General features: G+C 50.5%; 9 protein-coding genes across 9 annotated transcripts; 2 read left to right on the top strand and 7 right to left on the bottom strand.

The window, feature by feature from the left end:
• Positions 1–200: 200 nt before the first annotated feature.
• pgmA (phosphoglucomutase PGM2) lies at positions 201–1,980 on the top strand (the record flags this gene model as incomplete). Its single annotated transcript, XM_056960003.1, has 3 exons — positions 201–253; positions 302–603; positions 668–1,980. 3 exons carry the CDS (start codon positions 201–203, stop codon positions 1,978–1,980), a joined length of 1,668 nt encoding a protein of 555 aa, XP_056809393.1.
• A 689-nt stretch (positions 1,981–2,669) lies between these two features.
• N7506_010709 (zinc-dependent alcohol dehydrogenase) lies at positions 2,670–4,231 on the top strand (the record flags this gene model as incomplete). Its single annotated transcript, XM_056960002.1, has 4 exons — positions 2,670–2,829; positions 2,875–2,970; positions 3,033–3,260; positions 3,321–4,231. The coding sequence occupies 4 exons, from the start codon at positions 2,670–2,672 to the stop codon at positions 4,229–4,231; spliced, it is 1,395 nt and encodes a 464-aa protein (XP_056809392.1).
• Positions 4,232–4,486: 255 nt separating this feature from the next.
• N7506_010708 (Gfo/Idh/MocA family protein) lies at positions 4,487–6,055 on the bottom strand (the record flags this gene model as incomplete). Its single annotated transcript, XM_056960001.1, has 1 exon — positions 4,487–6,055. One exon carries the CDS (start codon positions 6,053–6,055, stop codon positions 4,487–4,489), a length of 1,569 nt encoding a protein of 522 aa, XP_056809391.1.
• A 2,332-nt stretch (positions 6,056–8,387) lies between these two features.
• Positions 8,388–10,250, bottom strand: N7506_010707 (FAD binding domain protein; the record flags this gene model as incomplete). The annotated part of the gene is made up of 4 exons (XM_056960000.1): positions 8,388–8,920; positions 8,968–9,054; positions 9,103–9,602; positions 9,661–10,250. Coding segments are annotated over 4 exons (1,710 nt in total), but the record flags the coding sequence as incomplete, so codon positions are not given.
• A 1,050-nt stretch (positions 10,251–11,300) lies between these two features.
• N7506_010706 (NAD(P)-binding protein) lies at positions 11,301–11,858 on the bottom strand (the record flags this gene model as incomplete). Its single annotated transcript, XM_056959999.1, has 1 exon — positions 11,301–11,858. The coding sequence occupies one exon, from the start codon at positions 11,856–11,858 to the stop codon at positions 11,301–11,303; it is 558 nt and encodes a 185-aa protein (XP_056809389.1).
• A 348-nt stretch (positions 11,859–12,206) lies between these two features.
• Positions 12,207–13,586, bottom strand: N7506_010705 (MFS general substrate transporter; the record flags this gene model as incomplete). Its single annotated transcript, XM_056959998.1, has 1 exon — positions 12,207–13,586. The coding sequence occupies one exon, from the start codon at positions 13,584–13,586 to the stop codon at positions 12,207–12,209; it is 1,380 nt and encodes a 459-aa protein (XP_056809388.1).
• Positions 13,587–14,630: 1,044 nt separating this feature from the next.
• N7506_010704 (polysaccharide deacetylase family protein) lies at positions 14,631–15,726 on the bottom strand (the record flags this gene model as incomplete). The annotated part of the gene is made up of 4 exons (XM_056959997.1): positions 14,631–14,766; positions 14,817–15,221; positions 15,283–15,559; positions 15,621–15,726. 4 exons carry the CDS (start codon positions 15,724–15,726, stop codon positions 14,631–14,633), a joined length of 924 nt encoding a protein of 307 aa, XP_056809387.1.
• A 1,500-nt stretch (positions 15,727–17,226) lies between these two features.
• Positions 17,227–19,105, bottom strand: N7506_010703 (uncharacterized protein; the record flags this gene model as incomplete). Its single annotated transcript, XM_056959996.1, has 2 exons — positions 17,227–17,658; positions 17,711–19,105. 2 exons carry the CDS (start codon positions 19,103–19,105, stop codon positions 17,227–17,229), a joined length of 1,827 nt encoding a protein of 608 aa, XP_056809386.1.
• Positions 19,106–20,396: 1,291 nt separating this feature from the next.
• Positions 20,397–21,894, bottom strand: erg13 (hydroxymethylglutaryl-CoA synthase; the record flags this gene model as incomplete). Its single annotated transcript, XM_056959995.1, has 3 exons — positions 20,397–21,610; positions 21,670–21,772; positions 21,835–21,894. The coding sequence occupies 3 exons, from the start codon at positions 21,892–21,894 to the stop codon at positions 20,397–20,399; spliced, it is 1,377 nt and encodes a 458-aa protein (XP_056809385.1).
• Between the last annotated feature and the right edge of the window lie 779 nt (positions 21,895–22,673).

The following is a 22,673-nucleotide window of genomic DNA, read 5'->3' as shown; positions in this document are numbered from 1 at the left end:
TACCTCAAAATACAACTCACTAAAGACCAAAGCAGTCAAGTCGTCAAGTAGTCAAGTCGTACCTGTACCTCCTTTTAGTGGGATAAACACATGACGCCCCTCCCGAGAAGCTACAAGTCGGTGAACTTTCCCCTCTCTCTTTTCCTTTCCTTTTCTCCCCCTTGCACTATTCCCCGTTTTCTCTCACCTTGCAATTCATCATGTCCGTCCAGACGGTCTCCATCACCCCTTTCACCGACCAGAAGCCTGGAACGTAAGTGGTCTGCTACCCCGCCATTGTCCCACCTAACGCGCTCCCCAGCTCCGGCCTCCGCAAGAAGGTCAAGGTCTTTGAGCAGGCTCACTACTCCGAGTCCTTCATCACCAGCATTCTCTTGTCTATCCCCGAGGGTGTTGAGAACTCTTTCCTCGTCATTGGTGGCGATGGCCGTTACTACAACCCGGAGGTCATTTCCAAGATCGCCAAGATCAGTGCCGCCTATGGCGTTAAGAAGCTGCTGGTCGGCCAGAATGGCATTATGAGTACCCCGGCTGCTAGCAACCTGATCCGCGTGAGAAAGGCTACTGGTGGTATCCTCCTGACTGCTAGTCACAACCCCGGTGGTGAGTAATGATCGAAATCTCCAACCAATGTTTACCTCCGGACTAACAAGGTATCCACCTGTAGGTCCTGAGAACGACTTTGGTATCAAGTACAACTTGGCCAACGGTGCTCCCGCCCCTGAGAGCGTCACCGACAAGATCTTCGCCACCTCCAAGTCCCTGACCTCCTACAAGATTGCCGACGTCCCAGATGTCGACACCACCACCATTGGCACCAAGAGCTACGGCCCCCTCGAGGTTGAGGTCGTGCACTCCACTGCTGACTACGTGACCATGATGAAGGAGATCTTTGATTTCGATCTGATCAAGGAGTTCCTGAGCTCCCACAAGGACTTCAAGGTGCTCTTCGATGGCATGCACGGTGTGACTGGTCCCTACGGCGTGGACATCTTCGTCAAGGAACTCGGTCTGCCCGCCAGCAGCACCATGAACTGCCAGCCCAAGCCGGACTTTGGTGGCGGTCATCCCGATCCCAACCTGGTGTATGCCCATGAGCTCGTCGAGGCCGTTAACAACAACGGTGTGCACTTCGGTGCCGCCAGCGATGGCGACGGTGACCGTAACATGATCTACGGTGCCAACACATTTGTCTCCCCCGGCGACAGCTTGGCCATCATTGCCCACCATGCCAAGCTCATCCCCTACTTCCAGAAGCAAGGTGTCTACGGACTGGCTCGTTCTATGCCCACTTCTGGTGCTGTTGACCGCGTGGCCAAGGCCCAGGGCCTGCAGAGCTACGAGGTCCCCACCGGCTGGAAGTTCTTCTGCAACCTCTTCGATGAGAAGAAGATGTCTATCTGTGGCGAGGAGAGCTTCGGAACTGGTAGCAACCACATCCGTGAGAAGGACGGTCTGTGGGCTGTTGTCGCTTGGTTGAACATCATTGCTGGCGTCGCCAAGGAGAAGTCCAACGAGACCCCCAGCATTGCTTCCATTCAAAACGAGTTCTGGCAGACCTACGGCCGCACCTTCTTCACTCGCTACGACTACGAGAACGTCGACAGTGAGGGTGCTAACAAGGTCGTCGGTACTTTGTCCGACCTCGTCGCCAACCGTGACACCTTCATCGGCTCCTCCATCGGCTCTCGCAAGGTTGTTGACGCCGGTAACTTCTCTTACACCGATTTGGACGGCAGCGTCTCCAAGAACCAGGGCTTGTATGCCAAGTTCGACGACGGCAGCCGTATGGTCGTTCGTCTGTCCGGCACCGGCAGCAGTGGCGCCACCATCCGTCTCTACGTTGAGCGCTACGAGGCCGACAAGAGCAAGTTCGGTCTCAGTGCCCAGGAATACTTGGCCGACAACATCTCACTGGCTCTGTCCCTGCTCAAGTTCAAGGAGTACGTTGGTCGTGAGGAGCCCGATGTCAAGACCTAATCTGTTTGGGGAATTGAGTATAATGAGGTTAATGTGGAACCTGCTGGATGGGAATCACCTTTTAATTGTTTTGTAGTTCTGTCTGAACGTGAGATGGGAAAGCAGAATCAAAAGATATGAACTATGCATGCGATAGAAACTACCAACACGTTCATAATATGTGGATCTTCATATCATTTCAGAAAACCAACAAACAACAAGCCCATAGCGGTCTTAGCTAAGGAGGATTATCCAGGGATTTCAGATCATGCTGTGTCATGTTGACGGGGAGTCTTGAGCTTGTTTAACGGTTTCTCTTTTCGACAGTCTTCAGGCTTCTTGGCAGTCCTTTTTACTGTTCTTCCAACTAATCATCGAGTAATTATAATTGGTCAAGTAAAGGTAGTCTTGGCTAAGCTGTGAACAGAGAATTGGGGACTAGATGAAGATAAAAGACCTCGGGACAGGTTTGAAATGATCATGATGATGTCAGTTGTTGAACCAACATCACCATTGAAGAAAGAAGCTGGTTCCGCGCGCGAAAACAGGAATTGCAGGAAAAAGCTCGTCTGATAAAAAAGTTCAGATTGGGCTGTGATCTGGCTAACATTGTCGTTGACTTTGATCGTTGAGATAGAAACAAGTTACACTTTTCAATCACAGGCGCCCAACTCTTCACTGAAATCAACATCAAAAAGCCCAAGCCCACAATGGCATTCACACAAGCAGCAAATGTTGTTGAAAGAATGATTGGCCACGGGGACAATGCCACAGTGACTACAGATGTCAGCAACTACAATGACCATGGCATGGAAACAGGAGAAAGAATCCTGGCGACAACTTGGCAAGGCAAAAACAATGTCAAATTAGGTATGTCACCAGGTTATCTCCAAGGCAAAGCTAATTAGCATCCAGTGGAAATGCCAAAACCGTCCGTTATTGACCCAGGCGACGTGGTCGTCCGAGTGACGGGGAGCACCATTTGCGGGAGCGACTTGCATCTGTATCATGGTAGGCGACCAGCTATCATTTCATATTTGTCAAGACTTTCAAAAGCCAACCTCGTCATACAGGAGTTATTCCCCAGCTCGAGAAAGGTGATGTTCTGGGACACGAGTGCTGTGGGATAGTGGAACTAGTTGGCCCAGAAGCCAATCGCCTCGAAGTCGGCCAACGCGTCGTCGTATCATTTCCAATTGCCTGTGGAGACTGCGAAAATTGTCGAAACCAACGCTTCTCTCAGTGCGAGAGGACCAATGAGAACACCATTGAGAATGCAATGTATGGAAAGCGAACAGCTGGTATGTACGTGGGTTCCAATGATGTGTCTTGGAGTTGAACGTTGTTAATGGGAGATCCAGGCATGTTCGGGTATTCCCACTTTACAGGAGGCTTCGCCGGTGGACAAGCCGAGTACATTCGAGTGCCATACGGCAACATAAATCTTCTGCCCATACCAGATGATGTACCTGACGAGAAAGCACTCTATCTATCGGACGTGGTTGCTACCTCGTGGCACTGTGTGGTTGACACCGGGGTCAAGCAAGGGGACGTTGTTGGCATCTGGGGTGCTGGCCCTATCGGCCAGATGTGTGCTGAATTTTCCTTCTCCCATGGGGCTAGTCGTGTGATCCTCATCGATGGTGGGGATGCTTCGTGGCGCCTGGAGTACGTGAAGGGGAAACTGCCGAAACTTGAGACAATTGATTTCACCAATCTGGCTGGAAAATCAGTGACAGCAGGGATCAAAGAGCTGGTTCCAGGTGGCCTCGATGTTGCCTTGGAGTGTGCGGCAGGCGAATATGCTAAAGGCTGGGCGCACTACTTTGAACAGATGCTTGGAATGGAGACCGATACCTCGGAGCTTCTCAACGAGATGATCACTTCTGTTCGGTCATTTGGCCGTGTTGGAGTCACGGGTATCTACGCGGGATATGTGAGTTGTTCTTCAAGAGTCGTCAATTACTCCACTAACCTCGGAACACGCATGCAGACCAATCATTTCAATATCGGCGCTCTTATGGAGACCGGAGTTCGATTGATAGGTAATGGGCAGGCTCCTGTTCACAAATACTGGGGGGATTTGATGAGTCTGATCCAAAAGAATGAGATCAATCCGTTGAACATGGTCACCCACCGACTTCGCCTTGAGGACATCGAGCGAGTTTACGAGGTCTTTGAGCGACGTGACCAAGGGATGCAGAAGGTTTTCTTAGAAACCAAGCACTCTGGACCCCCGGCAAAGGGGAGCCTCGAGTTAAGCACACTGTGAGATAGATATGGTTTATACTGACTGCGCTCTCGTTCGCGAAATGAACCGGAGGGTCTTTGATTTTCGCATCCGGGGGACAAAGATTATATCTGCGTAGGCCAACGTTTTCCAGATTGACCACAGTTTGTAAGGTCACCGGCAAGAGAGATAGGGTGAGATAAAACATAGTGGACGCGAAATCATTCGTTAGTGGCATCAATTAAAGTAAACTCAGTTCCCAAGTCTGCGTGCTCTCCTGAAGCATGACTGCTACACTCACATATTCCATGTAGCAGCGGAAGTCTTCAATTTGTCACTCCACCAAGTGTCCCATTGAACGACCTTTTCCTCTCTTCTAGCCTCCTCGGCAGCAAACACAACTGCGTGACTGCGAACCGCTTCCTCGAGGGAACATCCGACGAACCGCGCCTGCGCGGTCTCAACATCCAACCCACCGTTCTCAACTGCCTCGACAGCATTGACGAACTGTCTCGCAAGACCGTAATCTCCACCGCCATGTGATTCCTTCTGATCGGGCGGTGGCTTTGGCACATCGATGACAGAAGTCTTCCCTGTGGCGAAATCGTATATCGAGATCGAGTGACTATCATAGGCGATCTCCCCGGCTGTGCCATAAACACGTCCCCGTCGCTCGCATTGCTTTTCAGTAGGAGCTATCATGTGGAACGAGGCCGTTTTAGCAAATCGGTGCGGTGCTGTTTCTTCATCATCCCAGGCGAGCGTCACCACCTGGTCGTCACAGACATCATTGTCAGCCTCATAAACACAGCGCCCATACCAGGGGCGCGAGGCGATGGTTTCATCGGCTACCGTGTTTCGATCGTAGTCTTCACCGAGGCGGGAAAGAAGCAATGACTCCGCAGCTTTGCCGCCCTGTGCACGGAAGACATCCTCGATGTCCGGACATACGATGTTAACAGGCCAGTCTGCGTGACCTTGCGCCAGGTGGCGATCATTATAAATCCTCACGGCGCTGTAACTACAATCACGCTCCGTGGGACACGAAAGACAATTTGTAGCATCGCCAGCAGCGACAGGTTTGCGCTTTTTCCGGAACTGTGTCATGGTTCCAGTCGAGGAGATCGAGCGCGGGAAATGTGGCCGATGAGCTGGGTTTGTACCTACCTCAGCAGTAGGCGGGGAGCACAGCAACCACATTATGAAATCGATATCATGGCAGGATTTGGTGAGGAGCGACCCATCCCCCGCCGCCGTAGCTCGTCGCCAGTTGCCGCGGACATAGCTATGCGAGAAGTGCCACCACCCGACAGGCTCGCAATGCTCAAGGGAGACTATATCGCCAATCACGCGATCTGCCAGGAGTTTCCGCAAGAGTATATTATGCGGACTATAGCGAAGGACGTGGCCAATAGAAAATATGTTCGTGGGAGGTGTTATCGTTGAGCCTTGAGGAGGTTGGAGCGTACGATACACCGTCAAACAATCATCCAGCGAGAGAGCAAGGGGTTTCTCGCAGAGAATATGGAGTTTCAACGGAGCAAGAGCCCGGACAATCTCCACGTGTGTTTCATCCAGTGTGCAAATGAAGACACCATCCACACCGACAGTGTCTGTGCCATGTGAGTTTCGCCGCTTGATTTCCCATGCGATCCATTCACGCCAGTCTGCGAACTCCTGCCCGGGACTCGGAGCTGTCTCCCATATGTAGTTGCGACCAAACTCACGGCGTTTAAAAGCGTGCGGCTCGGCGACGGCGTGGATGACACCCGTCGTTGCGGTGGTCACGGCGCGGGCATAGGCATTTCCGCGAGAGCCAGCGCCAATAACCAGGAAGCGAAGCTGTTTGGTGTTGGGGTCTTTCATGACGTGACGGAAGTAGAGGGCAGGTAGGTTGGAGAGATGTGGGCTCGCAAGAGGCAAGGCAGATGCTTCATTTATACATCTTTGTTAAACAGGGCGAACGGACCTTTTATAAGAACAAAAACCCCTAGCAGTCGCGATGCAAAGAAAGATATACGATGTTGCAACGGGCCGCGTTGCATTTGCGGGGAAGACATTAGCAACCCTCCACTTTTGATTGGGCGGTGAACTACGCGTTCTCTCTTCACTTCGACTTGGGAACTCCCGACATCGACATTCATTCAAACAGTTGGACTATGTTACTGCCTTCTTTTTCTCCTCGTCAAGCTGGGATTTTTGATCAAAAATCTTCGCAACTTCCTCTAGAGAACGACCCTTCGTCTCAGGGAACAGGAAGTAGATGAGGGCCAAGAATACAACGAGGCACCCAATAAAGACACAATAATACCTCCACTCAATGGCTGTGAAGGCCACGGGGTTGACATATTGGTTGAAGAAACAAGCCACAGCATCCACAGAGAGGGTCACAGCAATCCCCTTGGCACGCAGCTGGAAGGGTAGGATCTCAGCAGGATACGAGATGAACAGGGGGCATAAGCGAGATCGAATGCCCCGAAAAACAGGAAGAGCAGGGGGACTGTAGCTATCCCGGCGGCGGCAATGTGTTTCTCGGAATGCAGACCAGCAGCTAAGGTGGACGACGAGAGGAAGACAATCATCAAAATGGTGGAAAGAAGCCAGAGAACGCGGCGTCCATATCGCTCGGATGCCACCGCACCCGCTGCCGACAGCAAGAAGTTCCAGGCTTGCAAACTCACATTGACAGCAGCCTGATCGGCGGCTTTGGTGATGCCCACCGACATGAGAATCGGAGCGAGGTAGTAAGACAGGATACCTGCAACGCCGTTAGAGAAGAATTCGTGACCTGGGATAAGGTTCCTACCATTTCCAGCCCACTCCTGCATCAACCCGACCAAAACGCAGATGGACAAGCGGTGGATATCTCCTTTGGACTTGAAGAACGAGCCCCAGCTCTTGGTACTGCTCATTTCAGCCGTGATCGTGGCGCAGATCAAACGGAATTCATGTTGAACCAATTCGTCATTCATGCTTCCATTGGCATGGTACTTCTCTAGTATAGCCAGAGCTTCGTCTTTCCGGTCTTTTGACACAAGCCACCTTGGGCTCTCGGGCACAAACACGAGCAGCCCTAAGATTTGGAACAATGGATACGACACTTGCAGCACACAAGGGACCCTCCATGACCAACTGTTTCCTATTGATATTGTGGCATAGGTAACTGCGGCCGACCCAATAGCTCCTAAGCACCAAGATGCGTTATACAGAGCCGTGGCGGTCTGCCGCTGGCGTGGATGGGCGATCTCGGTAGCCAGGAGAGGAGCCGCAGTCTGTGCGATACCCATACCAATGCCGGACAGAATCCTCGTGCCGAAAAAGGCCCAGTGATTCTGAATTGAGGCTCCGATGATAGCCCCGACAATAGTCAAGGCGCATCCAATTCCAACGCAAACCTTACGCCCGAACATGTCCGCAATATAGGATGCTGGCGCAAAGGAGATCAAAGCTCCCAAAGAGCTCGCGGCGATTATCAATCCAACGATACTTGGATTAAGACCACCGACGATGACGCCAACTGCGATGTATTGGTTAGGGCCAGGTCGCAGGACCAGAAACCAGGGCAGGATACTTACACTCGGGTAGCACTAGTAAGCTATTCACCAAATTCCCAATATACCCAGCTGATGAGGCTGTCGTATACATGAAGAAGATACCAAGGTTCAATTTTCTCAGACCTTTGTCCTTGATCCAGTTTTGATTCGTGTTATTCGGCAGCGCCCGGAGCTCCTCTACTGAGGGTTCGGTCGGCGGCTCCATCTTCGGGGTATTTTTGTTATCTGCCATGTCGCTATGACATGGAATCCCTTGAAATCGTCAAGTGAATTGATCTTGTCAAATAGCGGTATATCCGTTGCAACGTCGGCGAGTTTCTACTTTTAAATCCCCCGAGCTATACAGGAGACAAGGGATCATCACATTCTTCTGACCCACTCAGTCTCCAGCCTTCCCCGGGTTATCCTCGGTAAACGCATGGGATAATTAATCCCTGGCTGGAATGAAGGGGGAAATGCAAGATCCTGATACCCGTTTGGGTAGTTTATCCAGCACAGGTCCTATGATCTTCGATCCGCTCCCTAGCGCGACGTGAAACAAGCTTAATTGTTTGAATCAAGTCATTGCTCATATGTGTGATGCACATTCGTTCTTGCATGCCATGAAAGCACATTTCTACAGACAGACCACATGAAACAAAACCTCATCCATCAATCAATGAAGCATACCGATTACCAAGGCCACAGAACCCTTCGCACTGCTCGTCAGCCTTCTCGCCCTTCTGCAGCACCTCTTCAATTCCCCACGCGACACGTTCCGCGCCCGCTCTGGCACCTTCTAAATTCGGCGCCCCCGGCCCAAGTCGCAGGGATGCCATGCGTCCCGTCATGAACAAGGGGACGTCACTCCTCCAGGACAGGTCGTTGGTCAGACATGGAAGACCCGCTTTGACCTCAATGGGGTATTGATCGTTCATTTCACGGAGCAGTGGCATTTCACGCACGTCGGCCTTTGCTCCTGTTGCAAAATAAATGAAGTCGATGGGTGGTAGGTCTGGGATTGGCGGGTTGGTTGTCAGGGTCCATGTTTGGCTCTCTGAATTGAACTCGTGTTTTTTGATCTCGGTGCAGGGGTGAATGGAGGCGCGATTCCGTGCCGCGTGCTGTTTCACAATCTTCGTGTATCGAGGTGTGATACTGCCTCCATTGCGGGCATTTTGAATCATCTCCAAGCGTTCTGTCGATGTTAGTCCAAGGTTTCGATGTGATCAGAGCGCACCTTACCTTCATCGGTGTCAGCGGACCAAAACGCCGCTTTCTCCCAGTTCTTGTACTTGCCCATCCAGGACAGATTAATATCAAAATGTTTAACTGGCTAAGTGTTAGCTACAGGTTCAGCTGCAGGGTCTATACACACACCTTTCAACCCAGATCGCAAAATAAACCACACTTTTGTGACGCCTTTGCGGACAGCCATATCGACAATCTGCGCCGATGACAATCCTCCTCCAACAACGACAATATTTGTCTCTTGGCGTCGTTGAATCTTATCGCGTACACCGGGGCTGGGGAACTGCTTGATCTCCATGCTGTGGCAACATGCAGCTGCTCCCTCTTGCTCAGATGATGGCTTCCATGGGAAATTTTTGGACACTCCTGCACCACCGGGACCAATGGCAAGGACTACAGTCCTACTATAGAACTTTTTTCCGGCTGAAGTGGTGATTGTGAACACCTTTGAATCCGAGTTATCCGAGAGATAGTCATAGGAGAGATCGGTGGCCTCGCACTGCAAGATCTGACCCGGTTCGTCCAAAGAATATCGATCAATGATAGAGGCACAGTAATCAGCGAATAGGCCTGTCGAGGGAGAGAAATAGTCTTTCCGGTCTCGCTCGTCGATTTCGCCACCAATAGTTCTGACAACAATCCCGGATTAGAGAATCACCCATGCTCTGTCTGGTTGGAAAGACTTACTGATTTTTGCCGCCTTGTCTTCTCTTCTTCTTCTTGTGTTTGCTCATTTCCTTCCCGACACAATTTGGAATCTCCCACAAGTCTGTATCTCTTCCACTCTCCTGCGTATAGGCCAACATACCATCCCGGTCACCGGGATCGACATGGAAGAACATTGGACTGCGAAGTTGCCTGATCTCCAGTGTTTTGAACGCATTGTTCCAGCGCTGCATCCATTTATCTCCCGATCCATCAAGAACCAGGGATGAGACAGAGGATGTGGATGTGGTCGAGGAAGCCGACAAGGATGGGACTGAAGAAGTCGAGTCCGTTGAAGCGCGCCGACCACTTCCCCCACGAGGGCATTGATTCTCTCTGTCCCATTTCGTTGCCCGTACTCCATTTATCTTATTGTGCCGAGCTTGTACTAGGTTCATCCGTCCGCTGTGTTTCTTGATCCAGTGATAACGTTGGTGTTCTTCGTCTGTGAAGACCGCCGAAGGGGTTTCTTCGCTCAGTCGTGCTGCAACAGCGAGACCACAAGGGCCAGCACCAATGATGATCACATCGTGGATCTCGTAATCTTCCGGGGGAGGCTGGGGGGGAGGACATGCTGAATGAGGTAGGTTAGGTATCAATCTGGTGTTTCAGATGTCGCTGAAGCAAAATGATGAAACTAGACGAGACAAGAATTCAAGCACGGTGCACATCAGAGGGATCTATGGCAATTTATACTTTCTGAGTCACGCGCGGTACTTGACTCCAATGTCCTCACTTGAGCTGGCCATCGAGGTACTCTTCCCCAAGGTCCTTGGGGCTTGCGTGACGCTGCATGGTCCTAGCTTTGGTATTGAGGGAGATTGCTGTGCGAATATGAGCATAGTAGGTGGGAATTCAATATGTACATCAGAAATGACAACCAATGTGTTCGTATGTGTGTTTGAGATGGGTCACTTTCATTCCATGAGACTCCAGGACAAATGGCTGGTCGCTGGCGCATGCCAAGACTAGCAGAAGTAAGAAGCGTCTTAGGCGGGATAACGGGTGATCGCCTTCTACGGTCTGGGATTTTTATTAGGGATTATTTTAGGGATTCAAATCCCTAATCCCTGACATGTCAAATAAGATCATGGTAGTGACCGAAAGTCGAAACCCTTGTACTGTGACGGAGAGATAGGGCAGCAAAATGAACAGGCGCTTCGAAACCATTCTCGGATGAAGCCAAGTGACCTGAAGAATTCGATTCGCAGCAAATATCTAAAGTTCCTTGACTTTCATCATTTGTTCAGCCTGTGCCTCCAGTTTGCCCTCAAGGCTCGTTTGCGTCAGACTTTGCACCAAAAATTCAGGCACAAAGTCCAACACCCCAGAAATACCATGCATCCAGAACGGGCTCATCTCATTCCTTCCCTGTCGAACAGCCGTCACCACGCGATCTAGTGCCATTTTCGCATACTCTCTGGAAGAGGGCGAAAAAGGCGCAAGACCACTCGTGTTGGCCTGGCTATGAACATCGCCCGGGTAAACAACAATGCTGTTAATCGCGACGCCTGTAGCTTTCATCTCGCGGGATATGGCTCGACTGAATGATGCGATGAAGCCTTTGACTGCGCTATATGTGCAAAGCCATGGGATGCCCATGTGAGAGCCTGAACTCATGTTCAGGATGAGGGAGGGAGAGTGTTGGGTGAGTGTTGAAGTAGAAGACGTGTGAGCTGGGCCATAAACCGGGCATTCAGGTTGATTGTGTTGTCGACTTCGTCGGCGGTATGTTCTCTGGAGGGTTTGTAGAATGGCCAGGAAACTGCACCGCCGACATTATTGATGAGGATTGTGATATGCAGTTGCTTGAACTCATTCAAGGCATCCTTGATTTCGGTTGGTGATGCAGTAATCGCGTCCAATTTGACGATTCGGATATCGGAATTGTCTGAAATCGTTCTCAGGTGGATCTCGGCTTGTTGGAGCTCATCGAGTTTGTGGCCGAAAATGATGACACCGAATCCTCGGGTTATGAGCTCTTCTGCATAGCCAAGACCAATTCCTGCGCTTGCACCTGTGACAATAGCCCAACTCCGTTGATTCTTGGATTTGTATCTGTCAAGTTTTCGATCGCCGTAGAGGGCTAGATGGAAGGAAATGAATCTCCATGTGTTGTAGCTGAGGATTCCAAGGGCGATGCTTCCTGCAACATTCAGGAGCTTACCAATCGGATACATATTGCAATGGTCGCTTGGAACCACATTGATGTAGTTACCAACTTGATAGCTTGAAAATATCACCTGGGCAGGTATAAAGCTGATAAGATCAACGGGTCCCGAGCGGAACCGAGCGAAACGCGCAGCGGGTCGACCACATTCCGAAAATGACCTGACAGTCATAAGCTACGACAATCGACCAACTAATCACCAAGTCTAGAGACGCTTCCAATCCCTATTACAGAGTAGTATTTGCCAGATTCGGATGAAACAGCTCGCGCTTTGATCATTTTCTGTCTTCTATTCACCAATATCTTAAAATCGAGAGATGGACCTGGGAACTCATTAAAATTTCGGTTCACATACTGGTCAACCGTAACAGACATGAGCTTCGCTCTTACCCGTGGACTGCATATGTGCTTTCTCATCCTCTTTGGGTATGCGCACGAAGATTGCACAAACAACTCCACCCACAATACTGGAAGCAAGGCTGAACCACCAAATCGAACGCAAAGCATGTAGATCCAAGCTGTAGCCCTCCGCGCTAGAAACCTTTTCCCCTATTGAATCTCCCACGGCTGCAAAGACAGCGGATGAGATGCTCTGAGCTGCAATTAACAAGCCCCCGGCAGCGCCTTGAAAATCACTTGGGACGCGAGATGTGATAAATACAGATATAGCGGCAAAAGACATGTCCGGCCCAAACGTGGCTATCAACAAGCAGGGGAATGAAAGTGCCCAGTATATCGTTCCAGCGGACTGCGGTAAAAAGAAGGCCGGTCCACATGCAAAGGCCACCATACTCCCGACCAATACGTAGTGTCCTGGGATTTTGTGTAGCGTGCGAGAGACGACCCAGCTAGCGACCATCCCCGAAACCGCCATCGGGATCAAGCAGGCAGCCGCGACAATAGGTTGCTTATTTTGCTCCGTAAGAAGGAAGCGTACGGCGTAGAGTAACCAGGCACCTATGAACGCACCATAGCCGATAAAGTAACAGATAATAAGCGGAACAAACCCTTCTGTAGTCCAGAGACGGCCGTCGATCAGGGGTCTTCGGACATATGTTTCCATGATGTAGAAGGCGACTAGCAATAAAAAACCGGCGATCATCGTTGCATAGCTATATGGTGACCATTCAGATGGGACCCCTTGTGTCAAGCCGAATATGAGAAGCCCACAGCCTGCTACAAGCACAATGGACCCGTATATATCAAAGTCTCTAAATGAAGCTCCGCTCTGCTTGGGATTTTGAGACTTTTGCGCAGAAGGTATCGCCCATAAAGCCGCAACTGCGCAAGCGTCGGATAGAAGTGCCGTTGAGCCAAAGATCCAATGCAGACAGGCGCTGAAAGCGCCCCCTTGAAGAGCACCGATGCCAAAACCCAGCGGTATCATTGCGCCCATTGCCGAGAACACTCGATTTTTGCGAAGCCCGGGTCGGTAGACACGACCAAGTAAGCTCATTGCCGTTGAACAGAGGACTCCAACAGCGAGGCCTATCATGGCGCGGACAACGAAAAACAGCACAGCCCTGTCTGGGTTGATGGAAAACACCCCAACAATATTCCACACAGTCAACCATACAAAAGATCCGATCATAAGCCATTTGGGATTCCAGAGATCGGCCAATGAGCCCGATACAATGACGGAGACACCATTCGCCTCAAGAAATGATCCTATCAACCAGGGAGATAGTGTGCCACTGACTCCCAGTGCCTCGACGATTGTTAATTGCACAACAAACATGTTCGCTAGGCAAATGGCAAATAGCAAATAAAAGTTGGCCCATTGTACAAAGAATAACGAAGGTTATCTCACCAAAATGTGAAGAAAACTGAGGCGGCAGTCTTTGCATGGCTAAGGGAATGGTAGCGTCTTGGGAATCTTCATGGTTATTGACTTGGGAATCATGGGATGTGTCTGATTCCTCTGGATATGTGCGTGACTGAGGCTGTATCGGGATTTCCGTTGAGGGACAGGGTTCGAGGTCGCCCCGTTCCATCATGCTGGTTTGAAGAGCAAACAATGGACTGTTGGAATGAATGTGTTTGTAATTCGAAGATCTGGATCACGCTGGAGAGCTCCGCGGAGCCCTGGGGAGAGGATGTGATTACCACAGTGTGTTGGGGGTGCCCAGATGACAAACACGTATGTTCACCTCCATCCCCACCTCCACCTCCACCTCCATCTGCAGCCCCCAACAAGTTGGAGCTGTTTGTCCAATACTGTCACCTACATGGGTCATCTACTCTCTGTCCCCCATTCATTTTCAAAGGGTATCAACATGAGATTTTGGGCTCTGCTCAGTGATGTTGTTTGGGTACATGCGAGATGTACCCATGATGCTCGAGATGTCAAAGCTTTTGATACACGAGATCATTCCCATAACCAAATTGAACAGTATTACAAATTTAAAGAGTAGAGTGGATGGATGACTCCGAATTTTCGTTGAGGGCATCCATATAGCCGATTCCGACTTTGTCGGCTTCTTGACGAAATCTCTCTCCATTGGTGAAGCTCTTCACATATTTACTCTTATCTGCATGGGGTTCCCTTCTTTGTAAAAAGGAACTAGATTTGGTTTGGCCATACTGGTTAATTCCAAGGCTAATCAAATGACACCATAGACCAAAGCAAGTGGTTCCATATCCCTCATACATCGCCCAGTACCAGCATCAGCCCCCCTGAAATGGATCACCCAGACGATTCTAGAATTTAGGTTGAATTTCATGGTAACATCGTATCTTTTCCAGGGCCTCAACTGGGCACCACAGTAGGGTTTCATGTCTATTACCGCAAAATAGCACCACTCTCAGCCGGCAAGATAGCGCCAGGCTCTGGGGAATTTTTGCTTTTGAAGTCATCGCAAATATACTCCATCGTGACAAACTCCACACCTTCATGCTGTTTAAAGTATTCAATAAGTCTGGGAAAAGATTAGAAATCTATCTCCGTACCATTCCTGTCGAAACTTACCTCTCGTGCATTAAAAGAACGTGCGGACGCCCGGACACATCGGGATGAATTGAGAAAGTGAAGACAAACTCATCATACTCCCGATAGAAGTAGTCGAAGTGATCCTTCCAGATAGACTCCACATCGCGAGCGTTCATAAAACCATGGCTGTTGGGAGCACTTTTAATGAACATCATGGGAGGGAGGTCGTCGATATACCAATTGCCGGGAATTTCGACAAGTCCGGATGGTCCCCCTTTCACCAATGGCTTCATCCATTCCTCCGCCTTTTTAGAGTAGTCAATCTTTGTCCAACTGTCTCCAATACGGGGATAGTACGGTTGACAGTCATGATGCTGAAGACTATGATCGTATTCAATGCCGTATTTCAGGAGTAGCTTCGTGCCTTCCGCACTAGTTTCCCACCTGTTTATTCCAATGTGAAGTCAATAAGTATTCTTTGCTGTAAAGATGCCGATTCCCTCACCAGGGGGCAACACTTCCACGCGGGGGCTTCCCAGCAAACTCCGTCAACTGTCGATATGTTTTGTCCAATACTGCCTCTTGTTGTTCAAGTGACATATCAACTGGATTTTCATGGAGATATCCATGTAAGCCAATTTCATGACCGGCATCTCTGACAGCTGCCATGTCTTCTGGAAATGTGTCAAGTGAATGGCCGGGAATGAACCACGTGCACTTGATGTCGTACTTGGCGAACATCTTCAGAAGACGCTGGGTACCGATGGTACCAGCCCAGATGCCTACCAAAAAGTCAGATCAAAGCTCTCAACATGCCCCGTGCGTAGTGTATCCAGAACCAACCACGACTGATATCATTGGGGGAATCTTCGCCTCCGTATGATCCGATCCAACCGGCAACTGCATCGACATCCACACCGTAGCTGACGAGTACTCGCTTGGGAGGCATGCTTGAGAGGCTGGCAGGTTTCTCTGTGTATGAAATGCTTGACAAAACCTTGGAACTTGTGTAGGTTGGTGCAGCGACTCTTTGATAGATATAGAATTTAACTCTGCTGCTACTATATTCTCTGGAGTAGGAAATTGGGGTAACCCCTCCCCGGCGCAGCTACCAACATTGGGGATGCTTCGTGAGATAGAACACCCCATCCGTGCGTTATCTCGTTCATTATTGATAACAAAATTTCTTGATAGGGATTTCCTGAAACTAATTATGAATGGTAATCTGAATGGAAGAGTCATTGATCAATCAGATTTCTATTATCGTGGTTTCTCCTGTTACACCTCGCGGTAGCCCAGTTTTGACAGTCCAAGGAACCAGTAGTTCATACTCTTTACAACTGCCAGCTCCAATGAGACCCTCCACCACTCTATGTGTTGTCCCATGACAATAAAACATTATTTGGTAGGCATTACAGCCTCTGGAAGAAGTACGAACGGTCAAAGAGCATATCTTGCCTACTCGGAAAAATAACAACAACATCGGGTCGTGTCAGCTTGAGCACCATTACAGATAAGACAACGCTCAATAGGCCTACGACTGTACTCCAGATAAGGTCTTTCTGACCTGGAGTGTCATCGGCCTGGATGTACGGAGTACTCCAACATTGGAAGACTAGTGGATCTTCCAAGAATGCTATCTGGCAAATTGGGGTGGCAATCAGGCATGGGAGGCGATGGAGATCATGGAGACCCTTGAACCTTGACAGCTCCCCAACATCAAAGGCAAGTGCGTCGTATTAACTCTTATAGCCTAGTACATTATTCATCCATGGATCTAAATACCATAAAGCCGACCAATTACGACCGAAATCGGCCTTTCAAGTCATCAGCTATACGGCCGTGTAACTAGTAAAACCTTGAAATTCAACTTCACCATATCAGATCATTGTTCAAGAAATTCTCTAGCCGTTCTTTTTCGCCCTGAGCATTCTGGAATCTGACGTATGTCGGAGCAAGGCTATAATTCCTCATCTTTGGCCGAGCTCGTCATTGGTCTTATAGTCTAGTTGGTTAGGACTACGGTTTTTGAGGACGTTTTCCAATTGATCTTACCGTCGGCCCCGGTTCGAGTCCGGGTAAGACCTTTTTGTTTTTGTTTTTTGGTGGCCATTTCATCACGATACTGCGTGGAGATTGATGAAGACAAATATCAGTCTGATGTAGAGATTATTGAGGAGCGGCCATCGTGCCAAGGTTCTTCAGGCCCAAACCGTGGAAATACCATGGAGTGCCGCGGAACCTCTTTTCTATCTAAAAAATGGCGAAGAATGAAATCAGCTGCAAAGAAATTAAATTACTATCAGAAACATGGGGAATAGACAGACACCCCGCCACCAACACCGAAACAGAAAATGGAGGAGAAAAAAAAGGAAATATACAAAGGTCCAGCCTTGGAACTGAATCAACTTCTCGTGGCGCCGCCAGAGGAGGATACTATATAGTTGTTTTATTTCTTTTTGTCCTTTTGCCTAGGCGCACCGCCTCCTTCCCTTCGATGCCAGGGATCCATCGGCCAAACCCATCCGCGAACTCTCTTCGCATCCCTGCGCTCCCCAATCTGCGGCTCGGGGATCCATTTATCCTTGGGCTCTGGCAGGATCCGCTGGCGAGTGAACGCACCAGGTCCGCCAACGTTCAAGTGAGCTGAAGGTTGGTGGGGAAGCGGCATGGCTTTGGACAGCATCAATAAGAAGTACAATGCCAGGCTAGCTGTCATTGGGACATCTTCTCCGTCATCCGCGACAGGAGAGTCGGGGGGGAGGGAAGTAGAGGAGGTGGAAGAGGATGAGAATGAGCGAGTGCTGATGGGTGTTGCGGGGGGGGCAATCGCGGTGCGAGGGAGTCGAAGCGGTTTTGAGAGGGATCGAGGCGGCGATCTCTAGGTATCCAAAGTACGGGACATCATCACCTGCATCACAACCCGCCCGCACGCAGACAAGTTCGATTTCCGTGATGATGAATCCGTATCGACAAGAATGTTCGCGCATACAGCGCTGAAGGTGCGCGAGGCCATTAAGATATTCGACACGGCGATGTGGTGCCTCGTTGCGCATACCGGTATTCCACCGGTCAAACGATTTGACAATCCCCACTAACCGGCCGCGGGGAAGACCAGAGCTTGTGCGCTCCGTGTCGGAGGCATAATTAGCAAGGAAATGTGGGTGGCCATAGTTTTTGAGCCCGGTGTTTCGGACTTCTGGGGAAGCGTAGAGTTGGAGGTGATCGTCGCCTTGGGAAACAGCCAGAGCAGCATTGACTCTTGGTGCATAGAGATCTCGGATCAGAGAGACAAGGGACAGCTCTGATTCCGGGGCAAGCAAAGCGGGTGATACTGCCACGGCGGGTGTGCGGTGGCCTGGAATGTCCGTTCTGAGGAGTTGGATGAGACGACTGTCCACAGAGGCGAAGGTTGCGAGGGAGAAGGAAGTCCAGCTGCGGAGACTGCGGATATCCCACCAGAAGTAGTCGTGCATGCCGCGAGTTGGGACTACGCTCACATTGCGAACTAAATTGATTGGCTGGATTGGACGGGTCAGGTAGGACAACAAGGTTGTGGAGCGTGGTGAGTCTTCTTGGGGACTGAGCAAGGCTGGTGAGGGGTGGGCTGATGTCTGGTAGTATTGAGGAGTGGGAACGGTCAATGGCTTCGTGCGTTCAGGAGCAGGGCCGTCCAGTCGTTGCGAGTATGATGCGTAGACAAACATGTGTGGGGTGATGGGAGTGACGGGTGTTGTGGGTGTAGTCTGAGCCTGCATCTGAGGCATGTATTTGGGGAGGTCACGATAGGTGGGATATCCAAATCGGTTCAAAGTCTCGGCATCGACAACAGATGCCGAGACTGAGCGTGAATGACCGCCTGCTTTACGCTTATATGACGGGTTGAGCGTAACAGGCGATGACAAGCCTGAGCAGCTGCCCTGAACGGCGATTGGTGCCGGTGAGACTGGAGTTGCCAATGTGAGGCGATCTAGAGTCTCGCGCTTTTGGCGGCTTACAGATGACCGAGCAGTGGAATAAGGCAAGAAGCCTGGTGAGTTTCGGGTGTTGGAAAGGACTCGACTGTGATGACGCGGAGGTTCATCGGCAGACACAGGCTCAACCACGACATCTTGAGGGCGGATCTTGGGCAGCAAAGCTGGCCCATGATGATGTCTGATGGGCGAAGTCATAGGGCTGGTGTTGCCCGTGGCAGTCGACCAGGGCGATGACTCGCCTGAATAAACGGAAGAGGTAGAGGCATGGCAACTACGTCCAGAGCTGAGGTATTCCTCTAGAGGGAGACGTGGTGGGGTTGCTGGCCGGTAGCGAGCGTGTTCGACAGCCATGATGAATGTCGGATAGTCTAATCAACAAATTCGATCAACGAAAAGGAAGTAGAACGAGGATCAAAACATGAGGGGATATATGGATATTAAATGGACAATCGGGCATGTCCCAAATAGCCAAGCCATTTGTACATAAAATGGATCTACTGACGAACTGTCGCGGATCTAGGGGACATGAAACATGGAGAAGAGCCCCATCGTAACGCCAGGGATTCTTTTTTTGGGGCCCTGGTCTCCGATCTCTAGGGTTAGCCACGCGATGAAACGCGAAACTGCCGAAAATGGGTGTGAGGTCCCATGTTGCGCGACAGAAGCACTTGAAACCACTGCAGCGAGGGAGTCGAGTTCGGTATAGTGCGGTTTCAGCGGACAGTCGCGCGTCAACATGCTGCTATATTGGTATCTGAAAGCGAGACAATCTTCAGATATCAGAAGGGGCTAGTGGCCTGCATGATGGAAGCAACATTCTATAATGGGCAACAATTAGCTAACATTCTTCGGGGTAAATTAGCGGTCATGTTGGGGACGTTACTCCGTACCTGGGAGTTTGTTGGGTGGGCGGTTAGAGGACCAAGATGGCAAGTATAGAGTGAGATAAAAATAGTCATTGAGGACAATTTAGCCTGTGCGGAGCTAGTGAAGCCAGGATCTAATCAGGAATGCGCCGTTTCGAAATAGCCGTCGGTGCGCCAAGGAGATGTGATATTGAACTCGGCGGCTACAGGTATGGGATGAGTCTCAAGTACGCGCCGGATCGGCGCAATAGATGGTGATTGGTGGTCGAAATAGGAGGTTAAGGGAGAAAGGCCCCAATATTAGTAGCCATTTGATACGCTAGAGGTCAAGGGAGACGACAGTGTACAAATTAGGTCCGAATTTCGTAGCTTGGTGTGGTAAATGGTCAGGTATATACTCCGTAGAGCCCGTACTAGTTACTATCCAACCTTGGAAGTAGAGTCGCGATGCATAAGCGCGGAGGTGTTTCAGCTCAAGACTAGTCCTGCGCTAGCCATTTACGGATGAACTATCTGATCTGCGTAGTCTATGTATACTCCGACTTAAACTTCTCGAGAATGAGTGTCATAATATCATTTTGATTATTTCGTAACATCTTTCCAAGTGGGTCAAAAATGAATTAACGCCCAAATGGAGAAAAAAGAAAGCTGTCTATACACCAACTTTGTGTGGGGGAGAAAAAAATGGAAAAACGCTCGGGGAATCTCTCTGAACCGTCTAAATGGTATCCAACGGTAAAGGCAATCACAGAACATCAAAAAAACCAAAGCTCTTTTTAAGCCTTGATCTCGTACTTGCGGCGGAACATGTCATCCACCTCGGTGAGGTAGTACACACCAGAGCCGATGGTCTCGACGTTGCCAGTGGGCTTGAAGTCCTTCTTCAAGTGGGCGTGCTCACGGAGCTTGCACATGGCATCGTAGGCAGCGGGCTCGAGAACGGTACGGGCGTCCAGACGCTTGTGGAGGTCGAGCTTCTCGACAATGTGGGAGACATCGCCGACGATCTTGGCGCTGAACAGGGAGCTGGCAAGACCGGAGCCGTAGGAGAACAGACCGATGCGCTTGGGCTCCTTGGGGTCAAACTTGACGTTGCTAAGCAACGAGGCGATACCACCGTAGACGGTGGCGGTGTACATGTTACCACACTGGGTAGCGACCTGGAGACCGGGGTTGACACGCTCGGCAAAGCGCTTCTTGGTCAGGCCCATGAAGGTCTTCTCAACGACCTTGTCGGTCAGAGACTTCTCGTAGTCCAGATCGCGGAGTTCGGGGGCGACCTCGGCGAAAGCGGGGTGGGAGGGGTTGGCCAGGTAGTCGTTGTAGAGCATGCGGGCGTAAGACTTCTGGACGAGCTTGCAGGTAGGGGCGTGGAAGAGGATGTAGTCGAAACGGTCAAGGGGAGACTGAGACTCGTCGACGGCACCGTTGGTGCCGTTGGTCTGGGCCTTGAGGGTGTTCTCGCGGGCGCCGAAGGCCTTGTAGCAGGCATCGACGGCCTCGGTGTAGCACTTCAGGGAGTAGTGGCCATCGACGACGGGGTACTCGGAGGTCAGGTCGGGCTTGTAGAAGTCGTAGGCGTGGGTGACGTAGGAGGCACGGAGACCGGCGTCGAAGACAATGGGTGCATCGGGACCGATGACCATGGCGACACAGCCAGCACCACCGGTGGGGCGGGCAGCACCGGCAGCGTAGAGGGCAATGTCACCGGCGACAACGACGGCATCACGGCCGTCCCAGGCGGAGGACTCGAGCCAGTTGATGCTGTTGAAGACGGCGTTGGTACCGCCGTAACAGGCGTTGACGTTGTCGACACCCTCAATGTTGGTGTTGCCGTGGGGAGCAAACAACTGCATGAGGACGGACTTGACGGACTTGGACTTGTCCAAGAGGGTCTCGGTGCCGACCTCGAGGCGGCCAATGGACTTGGGGTCGATTTCGTACTTGTTCAAGAGGGAGGAGAGGGTGGTCAGGGCCATGGAGTAGATGTCTGTCGAGGAACTGGTTAGCTGCGGGTTTCCATGCTCAGTGTGTTGAGTGTGCCCATACCCTCGCGGTCATCGCAGAAGCTCATCTTGGTCTGGCCGAGACCAATGGTGTATTTTCCGGCACTGACGCCATCGTACTTCTCGAGCTCGGTCTGGTCGACGCACTAAAGTGAATGTTAGTATTTTCCGGGAAACAAAAGGTCTTGTGAGGGCGAATTATCCTTACCTGAGTAGGGAAGTAGACCTCAATGGCCTTGATACCGATGTTTTGGGGACGAGCAGCCATGGTGGGGTATGGAGGGGTGAACTGAAGCGAAGAAAAAGGTCACGAAACAAGTCAAGAGAGATTCAAGAGAAATGGGAATGGCACAAATGAAGAGAAGGGGGCGAGATGAGGTTAGTTATAGCAATGGGACCTGGGAACTTCCATGAAAAAGGAGTCTGTGTACTCGGATCTACAGTGTACGATCTGTCACCCTCTACATATTTTTTTAGGTCCACTTCTTTTTTGGAGTTCTTTTTTTCTTTCTTCCTTTAAGCCGAATATCGGATCTTAAGTCTGCAGGCTAGTGCCCTTCTTAAAATGCATGGCGTTGGGCCTTTTTAGGTACAGACTACGGAGTACGGCTTCCAAGTTTATGGTACCTGATTGATGGTGATGTTTTACACTGTTTACCAAGTACCGATCTACCTGCCCACAGGATCTTGGCTACACTATGTACTCCGTAGAGCAGTGCTTCTTAGTTGTATGTACAGTATTACTTATTGTCATGAGGGATCTACTCCGTCTTGACGGCATAAGATGCCCCCTTTCAAGGAAATTAGCGCATCTCCGTCTACGCTGTACAACTGAGTCCATCTTATCGATCTACTCCACCGCGAGGGATTTGCTCTTTCGTTGTTTCACTGTAAGCCCTGTTTCCACTATTCTGTCACGTATAATTCTCTTCTCTGCACTAATTAGTTATACTTGCACTGTACTTGTACAATTATGACGAGGCGTGGCATCACCCCGGACCGGGTTCACGGGTTCGGAGTATCAACTATACCCGTGAACATCAGAGT

Source organism: Penicillium brevicompactum (genome assembly GCF_028827555.1).
Source record: "Penicillium brevicompactum strain IBT 35665 chromosome Unknown utg000006l_segment0_segment0, whole genome shotgun sequence".
NCBI lineage: Eukaryota > Fungi > Ascomycota > Eurotiomycetes > Eurotiales > Aspergillaceae > Penicillium > Penicillium brevicompactum.
Note: the sequence above shows the minus strand (reverse complement) of the source record. Positions and strands in the feature narration are given on the sequence as shown.